Below are 23780 nucleotides of genomic sequence, written 5' to 3'. Positions count from 1 at the left end.
GGGCGAGACCATCTTGAAAATATGTAGGGGGGGATTCATGCAAGTATATTATTTATCTGTTAAGAATCTACACTTCCACTGACTTATATTTGCTTAATTTTATATAATTGTTGTTTATCATACTAAATTTGTGCTAGTTATAATAAAACCGTAAAATTTAAGGTTTATACAACCCCTAAACTGTCACACAATGGTATGATCCAGCCAACATAAGCGCCTAACCGCCACCAACTAACGGTTCTGGTGTTGAAGATTTCCCCAACGAACCTCGTCTTGTAAATCTACTCGCTCATTGCTTTCTGCTTTGTCCTCACACGTCCAGAAAAGAGAGAAAATGGTAAGAATAAATAAACTTCTGTTTCGTTTCGACTTTTCACAGGATGGGAAATTAAAACTCAGCTGATTTTAGCTCTCAACATTTGCGCGCCTATTTGAACAAAGTGCAATTTATTATCTACGGTATTATGACCAAATATTTTCAACCCTGATGTAAGTGTAAATGCATTTAAAATGGTCAGACTTTTCTTTTAATTGTGGCGGTGGCTCAAACCAACTGCTAACTGCTACAGTTACCCGTCAGTTGACAGTTAGCCTAATAGTTATCAAAGGACTTTGGCGCGCATTTAGTATTTGCTCAAATTATTTTTTTCCCTCGAGACATCCTGATGTTTTGGGAGTAAAGAAAAATACACTTTTTGTAGAAACTTGTCTTTGGACTCCCGCCTATTTTTTTTTTTTTTTTGCCAGTGTTCAGTTAGCGGAGAGAAGTTTCTTCAACTGATATAACGGTCCATTTATCTTTGAATACAAACGTTTGATTCCGCTAATGCAACATTTTGAATGAATTCCTTCACTCTTTAACAGCCACAGTTTGGACAAAGAGCTTCATTTTCTAAGTACAAAACTATAAACAGTTTGTCAAATATTTCATATTAGTGTAGCTGGCTGATTTTGTTGGGTTAGTTTCTAATCTATATCACTAAATTATATAGATTATTTATTAATGAGCCCTTTTCTGTATTGATTCAGTTAGCTTTATAATGGTTTTGTTTCCCACTTTGAGGCCAGATTACATATTTTATCTCTGTCCCATATTAAAATGAATCTTTTCTTCCTGTCCAGCGTGAGTGTATTTCCATCCATGTCGGTCAGGCTGGAGTCCAGATTGGCAATGCCTGCTGGGAGCTGTATTGCCTTGAACATGGCATCCAGCCGGACGGTCTGATGCCGAGTGACAAGACCGCAGGAAGAGGAGACGACTCCTTCAACACCTTCTTCAGTGAGACCGGTTCTGGAAAGCATGTTCCCCGGGCCGTGTATGTGGACCTGGAGCCCACTGTCATTGGTAAGTCTCACCACTTGCTGGAGAGCACTGAATGAAGCAATTGACATCAAGGATTTGAATATGTGCTTATTAAGGTTTATTTGATGTGTGACTATTTATTTTCCACTCCTCCATAGATGAGGTGCGCACTGGGACCTACCACCAGCTATTCCACCCTGAGCAGCTGATCAGTGGTAAAGAGGACGCTGCCAACAATTATGCTCGTGGGCACTACACCGTCGGAAAGGAGATCATCGATCCTGTTTTGGATAGGATTCGTAAACTGGTAAGATCATGGAATGAAGTAAATTTCAAATCATCTGGAAAGACAAAGTTAATTTTGTGACATGTGGATTCTGTCAACCCTTCTCTGTCTTCAGGCTGACCAGTGTAATGGTCTTCAGGGCTTCCTGGTTTTCCACAGCTTCGGTGGAGGCACTGGCTCTGGTTTCACCTCCCTGCTGATGGAGCGCCTGTCTGTCGACTACGGCAAGAAATCCAAGCTGGAGTTCTCAATCTATCCGGCCCCACAGGTTTCCACAGCTGTGGTGGAGCCTTACAACTCCATCCTGACCACCCACACCACCCTGGAGCACTCAGACTGTGCCTTCATGGTGGACAATGAGGCCATCTACGATATCTGCTGTCGGAACCTGGACATCGAGCGCCCCACCTACACCAACCTGAACAGACTGATGAGTCAGATCGTGTCCTCCATCACGGCTTCTCTTCGTTTCGACGGTGCGCTCAACGTGGATCTGACCGAGTTCCAGACCAACTTGGTGCCTTATCCACGTATCCATTTCCCTCTGGCCACTTACGCTCCTGTCATCTCTGCCGAGAAGGCTTACCACGAGCAGCTGACCGTGGCTGAAATCACCAACGCTTGCTTTGAGCCAGCCAATCAGATGGTGAAATGCGACCCTCGCCACGGCAAGTACATGGCCTGCTGCCTTTTGTACCGTGGAGATGTGGTGCCCAAAGACGTCAACGCTGCTATTGCCAACATCAAAACCAAACGCACCATCCAGTTTGTGGACTGGTGCCCCACTGGTTTCAAGGTGGGCATCAACTACCAGCCTCCCACTGTGGTTCCTGGTGGAGACATGGCCAAGGTCCAGAGGGCCGTGTGCATGTTGAGCAACACCACGGCCATAGCAGAGGCCTGGGCTCGACTCGACCACAAGTTTGATCTGATGTACGCCAAGCGTGCCTTCGTTCATTGGTATGTGGGTGAGGGCATGGAGGAGGGAGAGTTCTCCGAGGCCAGGGAGGACATGGCTGCACTGGAGAAGGATTATGAAGAGGTCGGAACCGATTCTATTGAAGGGGAGGGTGAGGAAGAAGGAGGGGAATATTGAAATGGCCACGTAAAACTAGTTCTGTGTTTTAAGTCTTTTGCGGTCTGTTCTGATGTTTTTCTACTTGCTGTTTTAGTGCTCAAATACTTTGAGGTGTTGACACTTTTAAAGAGCAGACCCAAGTTTGAAGGGGGGTTTTATGATGGCAATATACTTGTGTTTGTTTTAACTTTGTATTCCCATTTCTAGGAAGAAATCCATTGTATTTTTTTATTGCTTATCCAATACATGTTTGTGAATGAATAGGAAATGATCTTTTCAGTAATCAGTTCTCTGTATTGCCTTTGTTGCGTCCACGAGGCTCGTTTGATGGGGTAACATTAAAGGAGACCTCACAAGGATTTAATGACTTAATGAAAATAGAATTTATTAAATTATATTAAAGAAATAAACTCTTTACTATGGGCCTTTTGTCTAACAGCATGCGACTCTTTCTCGACCTTGGTAAAGCGTCTCAACATTCCCCCTGTTGGGCTCTAAAAGAGCCCAAAAAGGAGAAGACAAACCCTAGAGTAGACACTGTCCCTTCTGGAAAACATCCCCCGAGGCTTTTGCAGATGTTGGCATAAATACATACATCATTTCAATTAATGTTGTCTTTCATTAATTTCATCTCATTTCATTTTTGGGGGTAAAAACGGACAGGGCACCCCTATGCCTCTTAGGCGGTGGATCGAAATCACAATGTCCCCCTTACAATCTAATGAAGATTAGGAAACCATCTTTAAGAAAGAAAATCGTTAAAGGATGTTAGAGTGTTAAATTTGGAGGAACATAAGTCAACCCACCATGGCATGTCAGAGCTTCGTCATCTGTAATTACACATCAATCATACAGTCGGACCATGACACTTTCTGGACCCACATATTTTCTTACCTCAGGTCAACGCCATGCCATAGAAGGGTAATGAACTATAAAAGAGCAAAATCAGAAATTTTTTGTGTTAGTTTTCTCTCTCTTTTTTTGTAATCCAAATTAAAAGAATAAATGTTAAATTTTATGAAAATATAAAATGGGTGAAGTGTTAGGAGGATATAATTTAAAGTAAAGTATTAAAAAATTATATTCACTAAATTGTTAGAGTTAACCAAAATGTAAATTGAATAAATGTTAGGATATTTCAAAACTTAATAAAATGCAAAAAGGAATAAAGTGTTGGGTTAATATGAATAAAATGTAAATGAGTAAAAGTTACTAAAATGCAAAATCAATAAAATGTTAGATAATATGCAAGATTTAATAAACCCAAAATGAATGAAGTAATGAATAAATGTGAGATTGTACTTAAAATAGACAATCCAGACAAAGAAATGTTAAGATACTACTTCTGAAGTTAAAGTCATGAATCAATAAAATGTTGCGATAATAGTGAAGAAGTTAATACGCTATGAAAGGATGCAAAGTCAACAGATGAAAAGAAATGTTAAGGGCACAGAGTATAGAACGAGCACATTTTGAATTTGCAAACCAATGAAGTAAATTAGCATTACAGGCAGTATAATCAAAATTGATGATATTACATTATTAAATATTTAAAATTCCGTATAAGTAAAATGTAATGATACTACTAGTAAAACCAAATGATTAAGTAACCTTAAAAAAATTGTAATGAGATCAATAAAATCGAATCAGATCAGTTTTTGTTACAGCAAGACCTATCAACTTTAAATCAGTTTCTGCGTGTGTCCAGATGTTGAGCCGGCGCAGTTCGATAGGAAACCCAGACAGGCCCGCGAGGCCTCAGTGGCGTTTCAGCTGTAAATTGGTCCACCAATCGTGGAAGGCGCCCACAGTCTCACATCCCGGCACACCCAGAAAGGATTGGACTTTATTCTGCAACAACAAAAAACACAACAAAAAGCGAAATCAATGGATTATATGAAGAAAATTAAAGTGAAGGAAAACATATTTTTGTCATACTCATAGTGCCCTTAAACTCTAGAGAGCTGGAGTTCCACGGTCGTCTTTTGGTTCTGGGAAACCATCTGATAGGCAGGTGGGGTTCTATTGGTACCACTGCTCTTCTCTATGTTGGAGGTGATGCACTGAACAGCCAAGAACCTCAGGCAGGGAGCAGCAGCATCCACAGGTGATGAGGAGAGCAAGGAAGATTCTTTAAGGTTGTGCATCATCTGATTAGTAAACATAATGTTTTTTTATATCTTTTATTTAAAGGCTGCTCCTTGAAGCTGAAGATCAGAGGTTTTTTTTATATAGTAAGCCAATAGAGCATCAATATATCAATAACATCTGTTATTTAAGTTCTCCTCTTAATAATAGTTAAAGAAATGCTTAATAAGTAACACATTTCAATCTCCAAAAATAGCATTGCTTGTTTTAAGTGTTGCCATATTCATAGGATCAGACAAAATCAAACCAAACAAAAATCATGTAAAGGATCAGATTATGAAATGAATGTGCAAAACTGCCCATAGTCACGTTTTATCAAAGGAATATCATTTGAAATGATCCCCAATAGAAACTTTACCAGAAATCTTAAACCATCTATAAATTTTTTGATTTTGTTATTTTAATCAAGTTCAGTCAAATAGTCCTCATTTAACAAGAAGTAACCCGCTACACTAAAGGCTTGTAAAATATTATCAATAGTGTGAAAGGTTAATGATGTGTGTTAAATTAAGATCCCTTGTAATATATTCCATTCATAAAAGACAACCCTATTTTGTCTCAAACCAAAAACTGTAAATTATGATTATGAAAATGTTTAGACATTATTACCTTGGATCCATTCCATAATTGCTCATTTGTAAATCCCAATTTGGACCATTTTAATTTGAATCTTCGTATTTTTCTTCTCATTTTTAACCCTCATATAATGATTAGCCTGTTTCGTTTTTTTTTACAAGAACAAAGTTAACCCTGTCACATCCTGGTTTAAAATAATTAATGGACTTCATGGTTTTAAATCCCAAAAGTTCAACAATTTTAACCTTTGAACAATTGGTTCTCTTGAAACCCTTCTATAAAATATTAATTTAACTGAATTACCCTCTTTTGCAGTGTTTATCATATTTATTAATGTTTTTGGCAGTTTTGGGGAGAAATTTGATACAACTAGATTTATTAAATTATATAAAGTTCAGGTTAGACCTTCCTGAATGACTTGGTTAAACAAATTATTTTGAATTATAGCAAGAGAGAAGCAGCAATCAAACAATGTATTCCCTGTTTTAAACAACTCTATTTTGTAGAAATCTATTTGACACATGACATCATTGTTCATTTTAATGTATTCAATTCAGGATATTCAGTATTACTTTAGAAACTCATTCGAATAGTTAAAACATTTGTGAATTTTGATTTAACCTCTTTTATATTTTGCTGAAGCCCAAAACGGAAACATTTCTCAAAATATTATATTAACTCACAATTTGTAGATTAGATTCATTCCATGCATCTCCCCGTTTCTGAGAAATTTTGCTGGAGGAGAAAAACACATTAGCCAGATGTTGGACAATCAGAGTTATAGTCATTCAGGCAAACAAAATATTTCTGTAAGCTGCAGAGAGTTGTAACACCCTGCTGCATCGAGCCTTCACTTGTACCGTTAAACTTATCCTGGGGGTCAGATAGCAGAGGTCAGAGTGCAAAGACAGTAGACTAGCGGTTCTCAACGTGGGCGGTACAAATAGAAATGCGTTAAGATGATTCACCCTCAGATGTTTCAGAGTTAACCGATTGTGGAATCAACTCCTCTCAAAAATGAAACTCTAAAAAATTATTAAAAATTTAGACAAAATGCTTTTCATAAATTGGTTATTCAAATGCATATGTAAAATAATTAATTCAATAGTGTCCAATTTTACACAAAAGCATCCTTGTGAAAATGCCACGCTTTAAGACAGCCAGTCAAGTTTCCTTAATAATTTAGGTCAAAAAGAAAACTAATCAAATATTCTTTATTCCATTAATGAAAATATTACCATTATCCTGATATTTTTCAAAACGGCTGAGTGTTGTATTTATGTATTGTGTTCTTTTTAGAATTTAAAAAATGTTCACATTTTGTCTGAATTTTTCTCCATGTCCCCTTTGGGGCTCCATAGAACTTAAAGTACTTTTAACCAAAATGTTCTCAATGATAACAATTACATCCAACTGTAACTTTATACAATTAAAATTATACAATTAGGTGATGCAGGAAATCCACCAATATGCAAATAAACATATCATAGATATTGATAGAAGCTATTCAATTTTAAATTACCAATTTTAATCCAGTAAGAGATTCTATATAACTCTGTATTTCAGTCATGTAGGAAGGGACAGTATAAGAGCTCAGTGAATAAACTCACAATATACCCATGTCAACTGAATACATTCATAATTTACCATATCTTTGAACCGACTAGTAATTAGTCCATTTCTTCTCCACCCCCTGTTGATATAATTTAAAAATTTGAAAGCAATTTTGCATTTGTTACTATTCTCCAAAACTAAAATATTACAGGGTGTGTTACAAGTTTTCCAAATCATCTATCTAGAATTGAAAGTAGACTATCAGATGTTTTAAATGTAAAGTTTTATCAGAAATGTTTTATCTTCGTTAAGTTTTATCAGAAATGTTTTATGTTTGTCATTTACCATTTCCCCCTTTTGTTTTCTGATGTAAATAGAAAAATATTTCTGACAACAGCATTTCTATTGTTCTCAGAAATATTTTTCAGGGATTCTTTTTCTATATATATTTCTAAAATGTCCAACTGAAACTGTACTGCAAAGGCCAAAAGTTTTATTATTTTAAAGAGTTCAGATCAGAATTTGGATTGCTTTCCTAAAAGGCCGTGTCAATTTTCTGTTTGAACCGACAAAAGAAGAATTGATCAATTTAGGCAGAGGAGCAAAAGATTTAGACAAAGATTATGCAGTACTGATGTCATTGCGTTTAAAATCAAATGTTCTGTTGGGCTTGAATTTATGTATCAATTCAATCAAAATTTAAGGCACACAAGTGTTGTGGGCCAGTTGTTGTCCAGTTTGTTTTTACATAATCAATTACTATCATATCCACTTTAAAAGTTTATCATGACCAATTTGTGCCTTTCTACCAAGACACGCATGTGTTTCGAAAGCAGCAGTTAGTTCAGTTAGTAAGTTAGTTAGTTTGTTATTAGAAAAAATACAAACAACAATAATATTAATACAAATGAAGAGAAAATAAAACATGTCAAACCAAATGAAACAGTTTCGTAATAAATGGCATCTGGTTTTAAACCAAAGCTGAAATGTTATTATTCCTTTTCTAACATACTATTTGCCACTTTGAAGTAAGGTAACCGAATTATCTAGATTTAGAATCATTAATTGTCTTTGAGACAAGAATATGTTGTAACCAATGTAATGAACCTTAATTGAATCTGGAGCTATTTCATAATCTCTCTTTGAATCAAACACAAACTCATATTCATTTACCAATCCTGTTCCCTCTAGACATTTTAAGGTGACCAAGTTTCAAATTAAAAGAAATCGTTTTTGATAAGATAATAAGAGAGAAAAATATTGTTTAGTCCATGATAAAGTTCAAGTCAGCTATAAACCTCATTTTTCAAGTTTCATTAAGTTTAAATTTAAACCTGTCTACAGCTAAGCTGAGTTTCAAAAACTTCAACCCATTAGATGTCACTGTATTTTGTTTATAATTTTACCTGTTATGTAATTTCATTCATCTTTCATACAGTTAATTTTACCACATGTGAAAATAGTGGATTGTGCAGGATTAGTTTAGTTTAATTCAGTTTTCCCTCAGCGTCATTTGTTCCTTCCAGCCGGTATTTCTGTTTAACAGGTCGCCTCCTTTCTTCTGCACCAGGTATTCTATCCCTTTTTTGTTTTTTTCTTTCTCCCTTATTTTGATATTTGTCGTACTCTGCCAAATAAGTTATTAATGCTTCTATTTGCTCACCGAGCATAATCCATGTCCTGGTGCCCCACTTTGGATCGTAATTTTCCTTTTCAAGTTCACCCTCCATCTGTTTAGGCTCAAACTTTAGGCTCAAAAATCACCTCTTCTCTCTTTTCTCTTTTTTTTTTTTGCAGTTTTGCTCGCATGAGAAAATCAAACACAGCAGAAAATCAATCCCAGCAGACAAAATCAAAAACCTTTTTCGTGAGAAATGGACCTTAGTGTCTAACAGAATCAAACATGTAACTCTTTACTATGGGCCTTTTGTCTAACAGCATGTGACTCATTCTCGACCTTGGTAAAGTGTCTCAACACAACCCAGCATAAAAAGTGAGCTGCTTCTATGAAGGCAGACTTGAGCTGCATCGCAGGATTAGATGAGGTTGTGCAGACTCCAGATGACGCCGTGTTCCAGCCCAGACTTAAAAACTGTTGTCTAACCTACAAACATTATTGAGTCATTTGTCTGCAGAAAGAAGTGAGCAGTTGAAGCAGTCCATTTTAGATTTTCATGCCTATTTCAGTGACATTCCAACATGTGCTAACTAAATTGAGCATGACATAGATGTGGCAGATGCGCAGCCGTCAACATTTTTATCATGTTCCTCCAGAGAAAAGTACATTTTTGGAGTAAGAAATTCAGCATTTGCTGGACAACGGCCTGGCTAAACCATCTTGTTCCAGTTGGGCCTCACCATGTTTGCTGGTTAGAAAACCTGACGGTACTTATAGATTCTGTACTGATTATAGGAAACTGAACAGCATTACAAAGCACCCATGTCTGTACCCATGTCTGCTCCAGCCAAAGAGGTGTCTTCCTTTATTGTACCATCTGGATTATACAAAGATGAGTCTGTAGCTGCTTTAGACTCCTTTCATACGTAATATTTGGAAAGTACATTCAAAGCATAACTGTCTCGTCTTAGGTTAGCAGATAAGTGCTTTAAAGAACATCTTGTCGACTCCTAAACAAGTTCAACCAGAACAACGCTCCTTCACCTGCAGAAATGTCAGCGCTCATATTCAGGTCGGACGACCGATTTGCACGTCAGGACCGCCACGGGCCTCCACCAGAGTTTCCTCTGGCTTCGCCCTGCCCAGGCATAGTTCACCATCTTTCGGGTCCTATCACACACGCTCATGCTCCACCTCCCCGACGGTGCGGGCGAGACGGGCCGGTGGTGCGCCCGGACCTCGGAGGGGCCCGGGATCCCACCTCAGCTAACTTAATTGAGCATGACATAGATGTGGGAGGGCGCTGGCGTCTTCCAAGGCTCCTGGTGCTGGCGATCCCCAAAGTTTGCTCGCAGTCGGACGTTCCCAAGGCAGAACGGGATCTATGACTCATAGACTATGAGTTGGGGTTGGGGTTTTGTTTTTTTCTTTTGGAAATAAGTGGCTGTAATGTTAAGAGAACTACAGTGAAGAGGTTTTCTGTACTACTGTACTTTTAAGACGCGTTTTTAATCAATCATCTGGATTTTGACAGCTATTTTAACCTGTGCAGTATTAGACCGGCGCCTTACCGCCACCTACAGGATTGGATTAGGCAGCAGAGGCTTTGCAGTAGGGCGAGACCATCTTGAAAATATGTAGGGGGGATTCATGCAAGTATATTATTTATCTGTTAAGAATCTACACTTCCACTGACTTATATTTGCTTAATTTTATAAATAATTGTTGTTTATCATACTAAATTTGTGCTAGTTATAATAAAACCGTAAAATCTAAGGTTTATACATACTCTAAACTGTCACACAATGGTATGATCCAGCCAACATAAGCGCCTAACCGCCACCAACTAACGGTTCTGGTGTTGAAGATTTCCCCAACGAACCTCGTCTTATAAATCTACTCGCTCATTGCTTTCTGCTTTGTCCTCACACGTCCAGAAAAGAGAGAAAATGGTAAGAATAACTAAACTTTTGTTTCGTTTTGACTTTTCACAGGATGGGAAATGAAAACTGAGCTGATTTTAGCTCTCAACATTTGCGCGCCTATTTGAACAAAGTGCAATTTATTATCTACGGTATTATGACCAAATATTTTCAACCCTGATGTAAGTGTAAATGCATTTAAAATGGTCAGACTTTTCTTTTAATTGTGGCGGTGGCTCAAACCAACTGCTAACTGCTACAGTTACCCGTCAGTTGACAGTTAGCCTAATAGTTATCAAAGGACTTTGGCGCGCATTTAATATTTGCTCAAATTATTTTTTTCCCTCGAGACATCCTGATGTTTTGGGAGTAAAGAAAAATACACTTTTTGTAGAAACTTGTCTTTGGACTCCCGCTTATTTTTTTTTGTTTTGTTTTGTTTTTTGCCGGTGTTCAGTTTTTTTTTATTTTTATTTTTTTGCCAGTGTTCAGTTAGCGGAGAGAAGTTTCTTCAACTGATATAACGGTCCATTTATCTTTGAATACAAACGTTTGATTCCGCTAATGCAAAATTTTGAATAAATTCCTTCACTCTTTAACAGCCACAGTTTGGACAAAGAGCTTCATTTTCTAAGTACAAAACTATAAACAGTTTGTCAAATATTTCATATTAGAGTAGCTGGCTGATTTTGTTGGGTTAGATTCTAATCTATATCACTAAATTATATAGATTATTTATTGATGAGCCCTTTTCTGTATTGATTCAGTTAGCTTTATAATGGTTTTGTTTCCCACTTTGAGGCCAGATTACATATTTTATCTGTGTCCCATATTAAAATGAATCTTTTCTTCCTGTCCAGCGTGAGTGTATTTCCATCCATGTCGGTCAGGCTGGAGTCCAGATTGGCAATGCCTGCTGGGAGCTGTATTGCCTTGAACATGGCATCCAGCCGGACGGTCTGATGCCGAGTGACAAGACCGCAGGAAGAGGAGACGACTCCTTCAACACCTTCTTCAGTGAGACCGGTTCTGGAAAGCATGTTCCCCGGGCCGTGTATGTGGACCTGGAGCCCACTGTCATTGGTAAGTCTCACCACTTGCTGGAGAGCACTGAATGAAGCAATTGACATTAAGGATTTGAATATGTGCTTATTAAGGTTTATTTGATGTGTGACTATTTATTTTCCACTCCTCCATAGATGAGGTGCGCACTGGGACCTACCACCAGCTATTCCACCCTGAGCAGCTGATCAGTGGTAAAGAGGACGCTGCCAACAATTATGCTCGTGGGCACTACACCGTCGGAAAGGAGATCATCGATCCTGTTTTGGATAGGATTCGCAAACTGGTAAGATCATGGAATGAAGTAAATTTCAAACCATCTGGAAAGACAAAAGTTAATTTTGTGACATGTGGATTCTGTCAACCCTTCTCTGTCTTCAGGCTGACCAGTGTAATGGTCTTCAGGGCTTCCTGGTTTTCCACAGCTTCGGTGGAGGCACTGGCTCTGGTTTCACCTCCCTGCTGATGGAGCGCCTGTCTGTCGACTACGGCAAGAAATCCAAGCTGGAGTTCTCAATCTATCCGGCCCCACAGGTTTCCACAGCTGTGGTGGAGCCTTACAACTCCATCCTGACCACCCACACCACCCTGGAGCACTCAGACTGTGCCTTCATGGTGGACAACGAGGCCATCTACGATATCTGCTGTCGGAACCTGGACATCGAGCGCCCCACCTACACCAACCTGAACAGACTGATGAGTCAGATCGTGTCCTCCATCACGGCTTCTCTTCGTTTCGACGGTGCGCTCAACGTGGATCTGACCGAGTTCCAGACCAACTTGGTGCCTTATCCACGAATCCATTTCCCTCTGGCCACTTACGCTCCTGTCATCTCTGCCGAGAAGGCTTACCATGAGCAGCTGACCGTGGCTGAAATCACCAACGCTTGCTTTGAGCCAGCCAATCAGATGGTGAAATGCGACCCTCGCCACGGCAAGTACATGGCCTGCTGCCTTTTGTACCGTGGAGATGTGGTGCCCAAAGATGTCAACGCTGCTATTGCCAACATCAAAACCAAACGCACCATCCAGTTTGTGGACTGGTGCCCCACTGGTTTCAAGGTGGGCATCAACTACCAGCCTCCCACTGTGGTTCCTGGTGGAGACATGGCCAAGGTCCAGAGGGCCGTGTGCATGTTGAGCAACACCACGGCCATAGCAGAGGCCTGGGCTCGACTTGACCACAAGTTTGATCTGATGTACGCCAAGCGTGCCTTCGTTCATTGGTATGTGGGTGAGGGCATGGAGGAGGGAGAGTTCTCCGAGGCCAGGGAGGACATGGCTGCACTGGAGAAGGATTATGAAGAGGTCGGAACCGATTCTATTGAAGGGGAGGGTGAGGAAGAAGGAGGGGAATATTGAAATGGCCACGTAAAACTAGTTCTGTGTTTTAAGTCTTTTGCGGTCTGTTCTGATGTTTTTCCACTTGCTGTTTTAGTGCTCAAATACTTTGAGGTGTTGACACTTTTAAAGAGCAGACCCAAGTTTGAAGGGGGGTTTTTATGATGGCAATATACTTGTGTTTGTTTTAACTTTGTATTCCCATTTCTAGGAAGAAATCCATTGTATTTTTTTATTGCTTATCCAATACATGTTTGTGAATGAATAGGAAACCATCTTTTCAGTAATCAGTTCTCTGTCTTGCCTTTGTTACGTCCACGAGGCTCGTTTGATGGGGTAACATTAAAGGAGACCTCACAAGGATTTAATGACTTAATGAAAATAGAATTTATTAAATTATATTAAAGAAATAAACCTGAAAAAGAACGAATGCCTGAAATGAGAAACCAACATAGATTAATGCAGAACCTATAGATGACCAGAAATAAGCAAATGTATTTTTGTTCTGTGAAAATGTCTGAAATGTTTGAATTGTTGCCTTGTGCCTGTTAACAAGGAGTTGCTTTAATTATCTGCAGAACATACGGCGTTTGTATGGTGAATTGGAATTTTTTTGTGTATTAGATCAATAAAAACTAAAAACTGAGTATTTGAGTTGGTTTAATGTTTTCCACACAATGAAAACAAACAGTATAACCTGGTTTTATCTTGTGCCTAAATTCTCACAAATAAATTATTTTATTCAGTAGGTTACGGTAGCTTTCATATCTGTCTAAGATTGACTGACCAAATTGTCAACAAAACAGATAACCTTGTGAAAGTATTGAATATATTTTTCCCTTTTTACACTGCAAATTCACCACAGACTATTCACAAGGTTGTGATAGTTGATCAAATCACTGACACAGTGAGACAAACGAATGAATGTGACTCTTTGTAAAGACCGGGGGTCCTGCAGTCTGTTCTGCTTGAGCCGAATGGAGAGAAACGGGAGTGAGGGGCACAGATATGAATGCATTTCTAACAGTAATGTCTCCAGCACTATGAATGCTGAGGAATGCAGTTCATTCCAGCAAATTGGTGCCCAGCATATTTTAAAAGACCCCAGAGGTTGGAAAAACAATCCAGTCTTTTCCTGCATTGCTGCTCATCTCTTTGACCTGACAAGCAGACCAGCTAGGGATGAGAACCAACTTCTCCATAAGTGTCGTGTGAAGCTGAAAAAAAAAAAACCCTTTAAATTTTATTGGATGCAGAAGTGAAAGCTTAACACATGCGTTGAATCTAATTTCTGATTATTGCGCCTCTGCTGCCTTTCAAGGAAGCAAGGTAAGAATACCTTCTGATTTTCTTATGCGTTACTTTTGTTTTTTATTTGTCTTGTTTTTGGTAATTAGATAAGATCAAATTAAAACATTTATCTGTCGCTACTCACTTAAACTTGTAGATAAACTTGTTTATTATCTGAGTAGAACTAGGCGGTATGAACAAAAAGAAAGCTGAAGTCGTTTCCCGTGTTAAATGATTTCAATAATGGTAAATCATGCATTTTCAAATCAACAATAAAGTTTTGAAAAAGGCATTTTTTTTTCCAATACAAAACATTAACATCTACTAAGGTTCATTTTAAAATACTTCAAAAGTAATTTTTTTTAACAATAACCATAAAGGAGTATTTTTTTTAATGAACGATGCATACAAGCAGCCCTCCCGACCCCACTGAGGGACAAGGGTTTAAGGAAAATGGATGGATGGATACATAAGAGCAGCAGGTCAGTTATTTTAAGACACTGAAAAGGCCCAAATCGTCTACTTACCAGCTGATGGTGCTGTTGCCTCAAATTGAAGCGGTGAGTTGTTTCTTGAGGCTGTTTTGATGAAAGGAGGGAGATTTAACTGACGAATATTTCAGTTAATACAGAAACAAAATATGACATCAAAGCACTTAAAATGTTTACATTATTCAACAATTTTTCTTTAAATTGTAGATGTCTACATCTTCTTCAGTTCCTTCTCTTTATAAAAATGTTTTAATCTGTTCCACACGTTTCATTGCTTCTTTAGACCGCTGCAGATGTTTCTTGATTAAGAAATAATTCTCGTCAGAAGGTCAGAGACAGACAAAACACAAATGACTCCTTTGGATTGATGAAGTTTGGCTAAGAGCAAGAAAAGAGTTGGTAAAAGGTCATCAAGTTGGAATTGGGGAGGTTATTATAGTGTGGAATAAGTATTTTATAGAAAATTTAAGAGGATATAAGAATATGCCACGTTGAATAAAAAAACATTGTGCGCACAATCTATTTCAGAAGAGTTTTCATCCACATGAACCTGCACAAATGCGTCTCTAATCATTGTTTTAAACATGCCAGACCCCTAGGGGGCAGTGTAGCGCAAAGCTAAAACCTGTCAGCCAATCAGAGTGCTTCAAAACAACCACGACTTCCAGTCAGCAATTAAACATGGCGCCAGCAAGTTTATGTTTGTGGAACTACTTTTAACACTCCTGTTGTCCTCGGATCAACAGCCACATCTACCACAGCCACAAAATGAGGACAACAAGAGGATTAAATTGCGTAGTAGAATATTATTAAAACACGACGATGCCGATTGAAAATCATGTAACGCAAGTATGTGGATATTAGCACATAATTTGCCACAGACTGTAAAACCCCAAATCTGTTTTCCCATGTACACACGCAAACACATTCTTTATATTTTAAATAATAACTTCTAGTGGTATAAAACTGAGTTTCTGTGTAGTTGAAAGACCAAAATGCATTAAAATGTATTAGTTTTCCCAAATATCTGGCTACATGTGATCTAGCCAGTTTTTTTTGTTTTTGCTTTTTTCCTAAAATGTAACATTCTCTGTTCTCATTACCTAAAAAGAAATCCTTTACTGTGCTATGCAGAGTTTCATGAAGCAGAAACGCAGCAGGAACTCACAAGCGTTTCAGGTTGCAGAGCTGTCAGGCAGGAAGCCTCGGCTCTCTGGTGGTCACAGGGAACAATGCGTTCAGGTCGTCACGAGCCAGCAGGAAGAACAAGATGCTGCCTCAAGGAATAACTAGGCAACAAAAAACTGAACACCTCAGTCACGTTCACAGGCGTCAGACAGGAAGAGCAGAGAGTTCACTCTCAAATTTTTTGATTACATTTTTGTACTAGGATTAGAAGCCTTTTTTGGCAGTATCGAAATTAGTGTATTTTGCAAAACTGCAATGGAATTTTTTTTTGCATCACACAAGTCATTGTTATATTCGTGCTTGATAAAGACAGACGAAGTGTTAGGTACAGATGCTTTTATTAAAGCATCTTTCTTCAAGGTCTGCTCACAGGTGTATCGGCCTCGACTCACTAAGACTCTCTGCTTCTATTGTCGTGTTCCTTACATTTATACATTCTCATGAACTCATGCTCGCCACCTGGTGGACATAAACATAATTCATTCAATCATGACAGTCATGTGACCCACAACCAGATGTTACTACTTGCAGAAAAGACAGAGACAACAGGAAGTGGTAGGAGGATGATGGCATAATATGGTTTTTAGTAATTTATTGTGTGAACTATCTTATTCACGTGTATTCTTAATTGTGTGGAATTAATGGAACCAGCGCAATTGTGTTAGCCTGATATCAACAAATTCTTGCTCACATTTGTCAGAGACAGACTGCAGTGAAGTTAGTTTCGAGTTGGATATTGGATTTTCCAATATCCGCAGAGTAAGCGGCATTTAGCTCAAGGTGGATCCGATTTATGAACGATAATTTCGGTCAGCCGTTCTCTAGCTCCCTCCTCCGCGCTCGGAGGTTCACTTCACTGCAGTCGGTAACACAACAAAACCACCGAGATAAAGTTTGTTCTGGTCTGTGGCCTGCAAAGATGTCACCGAGCGACTGCACCTAAACGCCCCACAACTGTCTGACGCAGTGACGTTGGTTCCAAAGCTGTATTGGCCAATAGGAGACATAGAAGGCAGCTCCTCATTAACATAACGATGCAGCAGAAAAACAGCAAGCAGAAAAGACAAAGCAAAATATGTATTTTTCTTGACAAAAACGCATGTTTAGGTCAAATAAGAAAGAAAATATATACATTACTTGACGAAAACTCATGTGTTAGAAAAAGGAAAAACTAAATATATAGTTATTCTTTTATTTCTTATATTGAATATATATATATATATATATATATATATATATATATATATATATATATTTGTTCTTTTTTATATATGTCGGATATATATATATACAAATCTGCAACTCTGTTGTCTTCTGAAATACAAAGTTCCCCGTCCGGGTAACTTTGTATTTCAAAGGCGCCTGTGAAAGTGCCCTTCAGAGGACTCTTCTGTAAGGACGGGACCAGCGAAACCAAAGCTTTGGCTGTCACTTCACCCACAGCTTTGGCTGCGAGATCAGCTGCAGACAAATCTTCCCCAGCCGGGTTATATTTTTCTGCGACTGTATTCTCACCCTCACGCTGTACCATCATCTCCGAACAAACCTCCCCAGCCGGGTCAGTTTGTCCAGAGACAGTACCGTCATCCTCTGTACTGTCTTGTACAGAGGACGAGATGGAGTCCAAGGCCCCAACATCCAACGCCTTTTCAGAACAAACCTCCCCAGCCGGGTCGGTTCGTTCTTTGGAAGTGGATGAAAATCCTTTCCAAATCAGATCGTCCTCTTCATCCTGATCGTTTTCTTCATTGCAATCCTTCCCTGGAAAGAAACGATCACACACTTTCTTCATCCCAGTGGTCACGGAATATCCGATGCCCCAACCAACCAGGAATATCAGGGGAACAAGCGCCGTCGCAAAACTGAACATTGTTGCTTTACACAAATCTGAAACTCTAAGAAATGTCTGGATCCTGACTGATGCTTAGAGATTCCAGCATTCAAGCATTGGAACTTCTTTGATCTATAGTGATGATGTCATCTATGACCTCATCAGTGAGCTCACTGGACTTCTGGCACAACATCTTGCTTCTGATCGTTGCTATGGAAATGATCAGATCAGCTCTGCCTGACTCAAGCTGACATAAATATTTAAATAAAACATTATACTTTTTATTTATTTAACATGAAGAGATTAATAGATTTGTATATGATTTAATTTTTGCTTTTGTGGTTTTCCATACCTGCTGTGGTATAAATGTTCTGAAGCCTTTTATCCACTATTATTTTTAATTACTATTCATTCACTAGGATTATTCATGTATTAATCATTGCACAGTGCTGGGAACAGTCTGTGACTTATTATATTTGTATTAATTTTTGCAGATAATTTAAGATAATTTAATGCTGTGACTATTTTACCAAACATAAGAAACAGAAGCAGATACAACCAGGCTCTTTCAAAACAGAGTGCCTTAATTCAAACAGAGAGAGGAAATAATCAGGTTCCTTTGTGCTTCTGGTCGGCACGTAGCACATGAGAGACCAGGAGAGCCAGCACGGTTTATTCATGTAACCTCATAAGTTCTATGAGAGCAACTTTAACATTAATTTATGGCGGATTTGATTTAAAAGAGACGCAAGGAGGAAATGAGGGAATCTGGAGCACAGAGAGCTGCAGAGATAATGACGTTACTGCGGGTTTGTCGACACTTGGGGGCAGCAAAAACACCTGGATGCCAATTTGTTCACACCTACGACATTAACAATACTTTCTTCCTATAACAGTGGATTCATATGTCGCCATGCAGTTGTTGTAATCCAAGCAAAATTAAAATTTATTTGTATCTAATAGAATCAGACCAAGTTAAATTTTGTCTCTTTAATTTGTACCTTGATTTCTGAAGTGATTTTAACACCGGATGTTTTGGTAACCACCTTGTAAATCATTTAAGGTTTGCAGATTATTTGGTTCCCTTGTCTCTCTACAGTGCTGGGCTGCAGCAGCTACTCCGTGCTAAATATGGCGTCCAGTTTGAGATGCTCAACCTTAAAGTGAATGTTTTGATTGCAGACGCTCAATTTTTAATTTAGCAAAGTAAAATATGTAGGTGATATTCTACAGTGATCTTTGTGATGACGAGGAGGTGAAGAGAGACTGGTGGTGAAACTACGGTAAAATAGTCGAGAAGAAACTGCATTTAGCTTTTCAGGATTCATTTAGAAACATCTGCAAGTCAAATGTTTTTCATGAGCAACATTTCTACTCTTCCTTCTTTATTGAGGAATATTTAAATTCATGCACCGTTGAGTCGAGAGCTTTCTTGACTATAGCAACATTTTTAGCTTTAATAAACATCAGAGCGACTGCTCTGTGGTTTGTCTTTTGTTTTTATTTCTATGACAGACTAATTTAGTCTTGAATAAATTTCTTTTTTTACATTTACATACATATTTATAGCGTAGAGTTGTGGATAACTAGAAATTAAATAGTTTTCTAAAAACACATTAGTGCAAATTTATCACACGGTTTTTGTTTAAATAATAAACCCATCATTAATTTTTGTAATGTACAACCATTATCTTTATACAGAAACCGTGTCTAACAAGCTAAAAGATAAAATAAAGATACCATATCTCCAGCTCGATGTTAAGTATTGAAATTAGTTGTTTACATTCACTGTAATATACATATTTACAGTATGTAAATACTGGACATTAAATCATTGAGGATTTAATGTCCTCAATGACATTAAATCAGTTTTTCTGTTTTACATCAGACTTAAGTCAATTATTTATATTTACTTAATGCCAAAATTATGAGACAGATCCATTTTTTAGAGAATTGTTTTAACTTATTTTTTTCTTTTTGAAATGCATCAAAGCGTCAGACATAATATGTTGACATATTATTTTGTTTTTGGGTGTGACAGCTGAACTTTCCAAGATCACCACTGTGCTCTTTCTTTTACTGCAACACATTTTGACAGCTTTGTTGAAACCTTCGGAGGTTTTGGCCGACCTGAGAGGAAAAACAAACCTGGATGCCAAAACCTTTGCAGCTCTTTATCAGAACAATGACCCATAAAGTCATTTCCCCACTGAGCCGTGACCGTTACTGACAGGATGGAGATAGGAGGATACCTGTCCGTCAGCCTTCAAAGAGCAAAGTCCATGGCAGAACAACATGTTTACTTTTTCAAAAAGAGTCCAAACAGGGTGAGACAGGAAGGAATGATAAACACTTTGGTCCTCAGACGCCCGTAAAGCTTTCCTAAAACCGTTTAAACACATAGCAGTCTTGATGCGTTAGATGTTAGAAATAATTACACCGCCTCCTTTTTCTTAGTTACACTGAAGACTTTTGTTTGACTATAAAAATTATTTTAAGCTGCACTTCTCCGATTCAGACTGAGGGAGGCATTAAATTGTAGTTACAGCAGTTCGCCACCAGTGGGCGAATAGAACACAGTGAGCACTCCTAACTCGGCGATAAATTAGTGCTGCTATTTATGTTAGCTGACTTGTATAGAAGAAGTGCGCTAAGGTGAAATAACCTGATATTTGAGCAAAAGATATGAATGTTTAATTGTTTGAGCCAGATTGTAAATAGTTATTTACTGAGCAATCAACGGAAATTAAGCACAGTAACTGCTAATCAGGCGATCACTTTTCTTCTTGTCTGTGTTAACAGTTGTCAACAATAAAAATAAAAAAACCCTGCGAAATCACACTGATTAATTAAGTTTGCAACACATGGAAACTCGAGTTTGGAGAAACTAGGAAAAATCCATCTTGACCTGTGATGGATAGCCAATCTGTCTAAATTATGCTCCATCGTTTGCCCAAAAAAAAAAAAAATTATATATATAATGAAATGGATTAATTATACCAATGAATCCGATTCATTCATTGGTATAATTTCCACCCAACTCTAAAGTTAGGTGTGCTAACCCTAAAGCACACATCATCAACATTAGTTCTACTAACTCTAAAGCGCTACACACCAACGGGACATTGGTAGACTTTAAATTGTTACTGTAGGTCTGCTGCAATGCATTCTGGGTACAGACCAAAGACATTTGCTATTTTAATTATGTAAAGCACTTTGAAATGCTTTTCTGCTGAAATGTGCTATACAAATAAAATTTTATTGATTGATTTGCTGCTCTCCATATAGATCAGGGATGAAGGAGGAAAGGAAATGGAGCTTCTGCGTAAACAGTCTTGGCTCACTTCAAAATAAGAGCATGAATACAAACATCTAGCTACCTGAAGATTTGTAAAAAGTCAATAACCTGAACGTTATCACGTTCAGGTGATAAACTTTATTGAACATTCACAAAACAGCAAATTAATTAAAGTAAATTAATGCTTTAGAATAGCGGTTCTCATCGTGGGCGGTACCGCCCCCCAGGTGGCGTTCAGAGGACGGCAGGGGGCGCTGGCGGACATTTTTACAAAAGGGGGGCGCTGGGATGCCTTTGGGGGGCGTTTGGTCGAAGGTAAACTTTACACCTTAAATGCACAACAATGCCAGTTTAGACTTTGAGTAACTTGGTAAAACTGTCTTGTGTAACATTAAACCATGCTTGGCTGCAACTGTATCGATGGCAGCTCTTCTTCTATTCAGTGTTTGTTAGCTTCTGTTAGCTTCTTGGCGCAGCTCCGTTCTCCTGCTACTGGTAGCTAAAATCACGATACCCTCACTGTGTATCCCTCTGAAAAATGAACCCATTTAAATAAAGAAATCAAGAAATCCCTCCATGGGTGATACCACATAGAGGGCGTTCATTTTATAGCGTTAACACGGCGCTGTAAGTGGTCCGGTATGAAACGGGGGTGATTGAACAACACAGCACTTTTAAATTTCAATAATCAGAATGCAGAAATTGTTTCCGTTGTTTTTAAAGGTTTATGTCAGTCTGCGTTTTCCCCATTGATACGATTCCCGACCGCCCTGCACCTTAGGGGCTTAAAAAAAAAAGACATTCACATTGCGCAAAACTCTAAAACAGGAGAAGCGGGACATAAAACGGAGCGACAAACTAGATGTGAATTAAGGCATAAAAACAGAGAATCAGACGCTGAACAGTGAAAAAATCAACACGTGATGTGAAACATATGATGATTAGGCGGCGCAGCAGGTGATGAGTGAAAATTACTGATGGTCAATAAACGATAAAATAAATGTAGCAACAGGAAAGATAAAGGCTAGGAGGGGGCGCTGGCCCAAAAAAGGTTGAGAAACACTGGACTAGTAGAATTATTTCAAAGTGATTCTGAGTAAATAGGTCAAGAGACTTGGGATCTATTGAAGAAAAACACTCAATTTTGACAAAACAAACTTGTTAAAGGAAAATGTCTTAAAATGGAAAACAAATGACTGTGTCTCATCTATACTGATTTGTAGAAGATCAGTATAGATATCTATACTCAAATCAAATCACTTTGATTTCAAATCAAAGTGATTTGAAATCACTTATTTCAAAGTGATTTTGAGTCAACAGGTCACATGACCTGGAAGAAAAACCCTCAATTTTGAAAAAAAAAAAAAAAAAACAAATCCTAAAAAAAATCAATTAATCAATCGATCAATCACTTTTTTTTGGTAAATTATCCACATAAAGGACATAACTTAAAATCATCATTCAATACATTCCACAGTTTCACACCAATAACTGAAACACATCTAGAATTTACCTCTTAAAATAGAAAACAAAAAAAGGAAAATGACTTAAAATAGAAAACAAATGACTGTGTCTCATCTATACAGTGTAGTAGAAAGATTTCAAAGTGATTCTGAGTAAACAGGTCAGATAACTTGGAAGCTATTGAAGAAAACCGAATTATTTAATATTAAAATTATTTAAAATATTGTATATTACTTTAAAATTTAATAGAGGCTATTGTGTCTCATGCAAAAGCATGAATTGGCGCTGACAATTAGTCAGTTGGTCACAATTCAAGGCATGTATTAACATTTGTTTGACAGGAGTGTTTGGTTCGGCAGCCATAAATTATTGGGCAAATGTTAAAGGACATAAGGACAATTATCCTCCAAATGTTATGTTACAACCTTGTCAAGAAACAGTTAAAAATAAGAAAATTATTTTAGAACAGAATTCAGAAACAAGACATCATATTGGATATTAATCAATCTATTTTTAGAATTAAAAAATATGGATCCCGGGTTAAGTTAATTTGGATTCCTGCTCATATTGGAATAGTAGGAAATGAGTTGGCGGATAAATTTGCTAAGAGTGCAGCAAATGAGGTTAAAAGTATAAGTAAAATAAAGAAATGGTAGGAACTATGGGATAGAGAAGAAAAGGCAAGAATATAATAGAATTATAGTAAGTGTGTTTGTGAGTGAAGGCATGATATACAAAGTTGTGCACAAGTATGTGTTTTTACGTGTGAATGTGTGAGTGTATGTTTAGATAGAATTTATAATAGAATATATGTGTAAATATTTAAACCATCATGAACCACACTCCATACCAGTAAGTGGTAGTAATGCTACTAACAGTTTGTTGCCAACCGCCATAAAACCGACAAGAGAGATAGATATGTCATGACTGTGTTGTAACACGGTTGGATCTGTGGATTAATTTTTTTTGGTTGGGTAACAAAATCCTGCCTAAGATCAGTAGCTGTTAAAGATCAGTAGCACTGCTGGCGGACGTTTAGTGAAACATGGAGCAGAAAACTGACGTCTCCCCACATCCGTTGGGTGGCCCAAGAACCAGTGTCAGCTAAGCGACCAGTTTCTCTGGAACCAGGATCAGCTAAGTGACCCGATTCCCTAGAACCAGGATCAGCTAAGTGACCTGATTCCCTAGAACCAGGATCAGCTTAGCGACCCGATTCCCTAGAACCAGGATCAGCTTAGCGACCCGATTCCCTAGAACCAGGATCAGCTAAGTGACCTGATTCTCTGGAATCAGTATTAGCTAAGCGACCTGATTCCCTAGAACCAGC

The 23780-nt window shown here is 38.1% G+C and overlaps 2 protein-coding genes and 1 long non-coding RNA gene across 3 annotated transcripts; 2 read left to right on the top strand and 1 right to left on the bottom strand.

Moving 5' to 3' along the window:
- The first annotated feature begins 202 nt into the window (after positions 1-202).
- LOC145551413 (tubulin alpha-1B chain-like) lies at positions 203-3092 on the top strand. Its single transcript, XM_081606142.1, has 4 exons — positions 203-337; positions 1123-1345; positions 1462-1610; positions 1705-3092. The coding sequence occupies exons 1-4, from the start codon at positions 335-337 to the stop codon at positions 2683-2685; spliced, it is 1356 nt and encodes a 451-aa protein (XP_081462268.1). The 5' UTR covers positions 203-334; the 3' UTR covers positions 2686-3092.
- Positions 3093-10403: 7311 nt separating this feature from the next.
- Positions 10404-13534, top strand: LOC103463343 (tubulin alpha-1B chain-like). Its single transcript, XM_008406633.3, has 4 exons — positions 10404-10515; positions 11346-11568; positions 11685-11833; positions 11929-13534. The coding sequence occupies exons 1-4, from the start codon at positions 10513-10515 to the stop codon at positions 12907-12909; spliced, it is 1356 nt and encodes a 451-aa protein (XP_008404855.1). The 5' UTR covers positions 10404-10512; the 3' UTR covers positions 12910-13534.
- LOC103463342 (uncharacterized) lies at positions 13532-16538 on the bottom strand. The gene is made up of 3 exons (XR_533499.3): positions 15838-16538; positions 14706-14756; positions 13532-14105 (listed from the first exon to the last, which is right to left on the bottom strand). It is a non-coding gene; the product is annotated as an uncharacterized LOC103463342 (long non-coding RNA).
- Positions 16539-23780: the final 7242 nt, after the last annotated feature.

The sequence above is a fragment of the Poecilia reticulata genome, chromosome 4 (assembly GCF_904066995.2).
Source record: "Poecilia reticulata chromosome 4, P_reticulata-male-v2, whole genome shotgun sequence".
Taxonomy (NCBI): domain Eukaryota; kingdom Metazoa; phylum Chordata; class Actinopteri; order Cyprinodontiformes; family Poeciliidae; genus Poecilia; species Poecilia reticulata.
The sequence above is the reverse complement of the archived record's forward strand: the minus strand, read 5'-3'. Positions and strand labels throughout refer to the sequence as shown.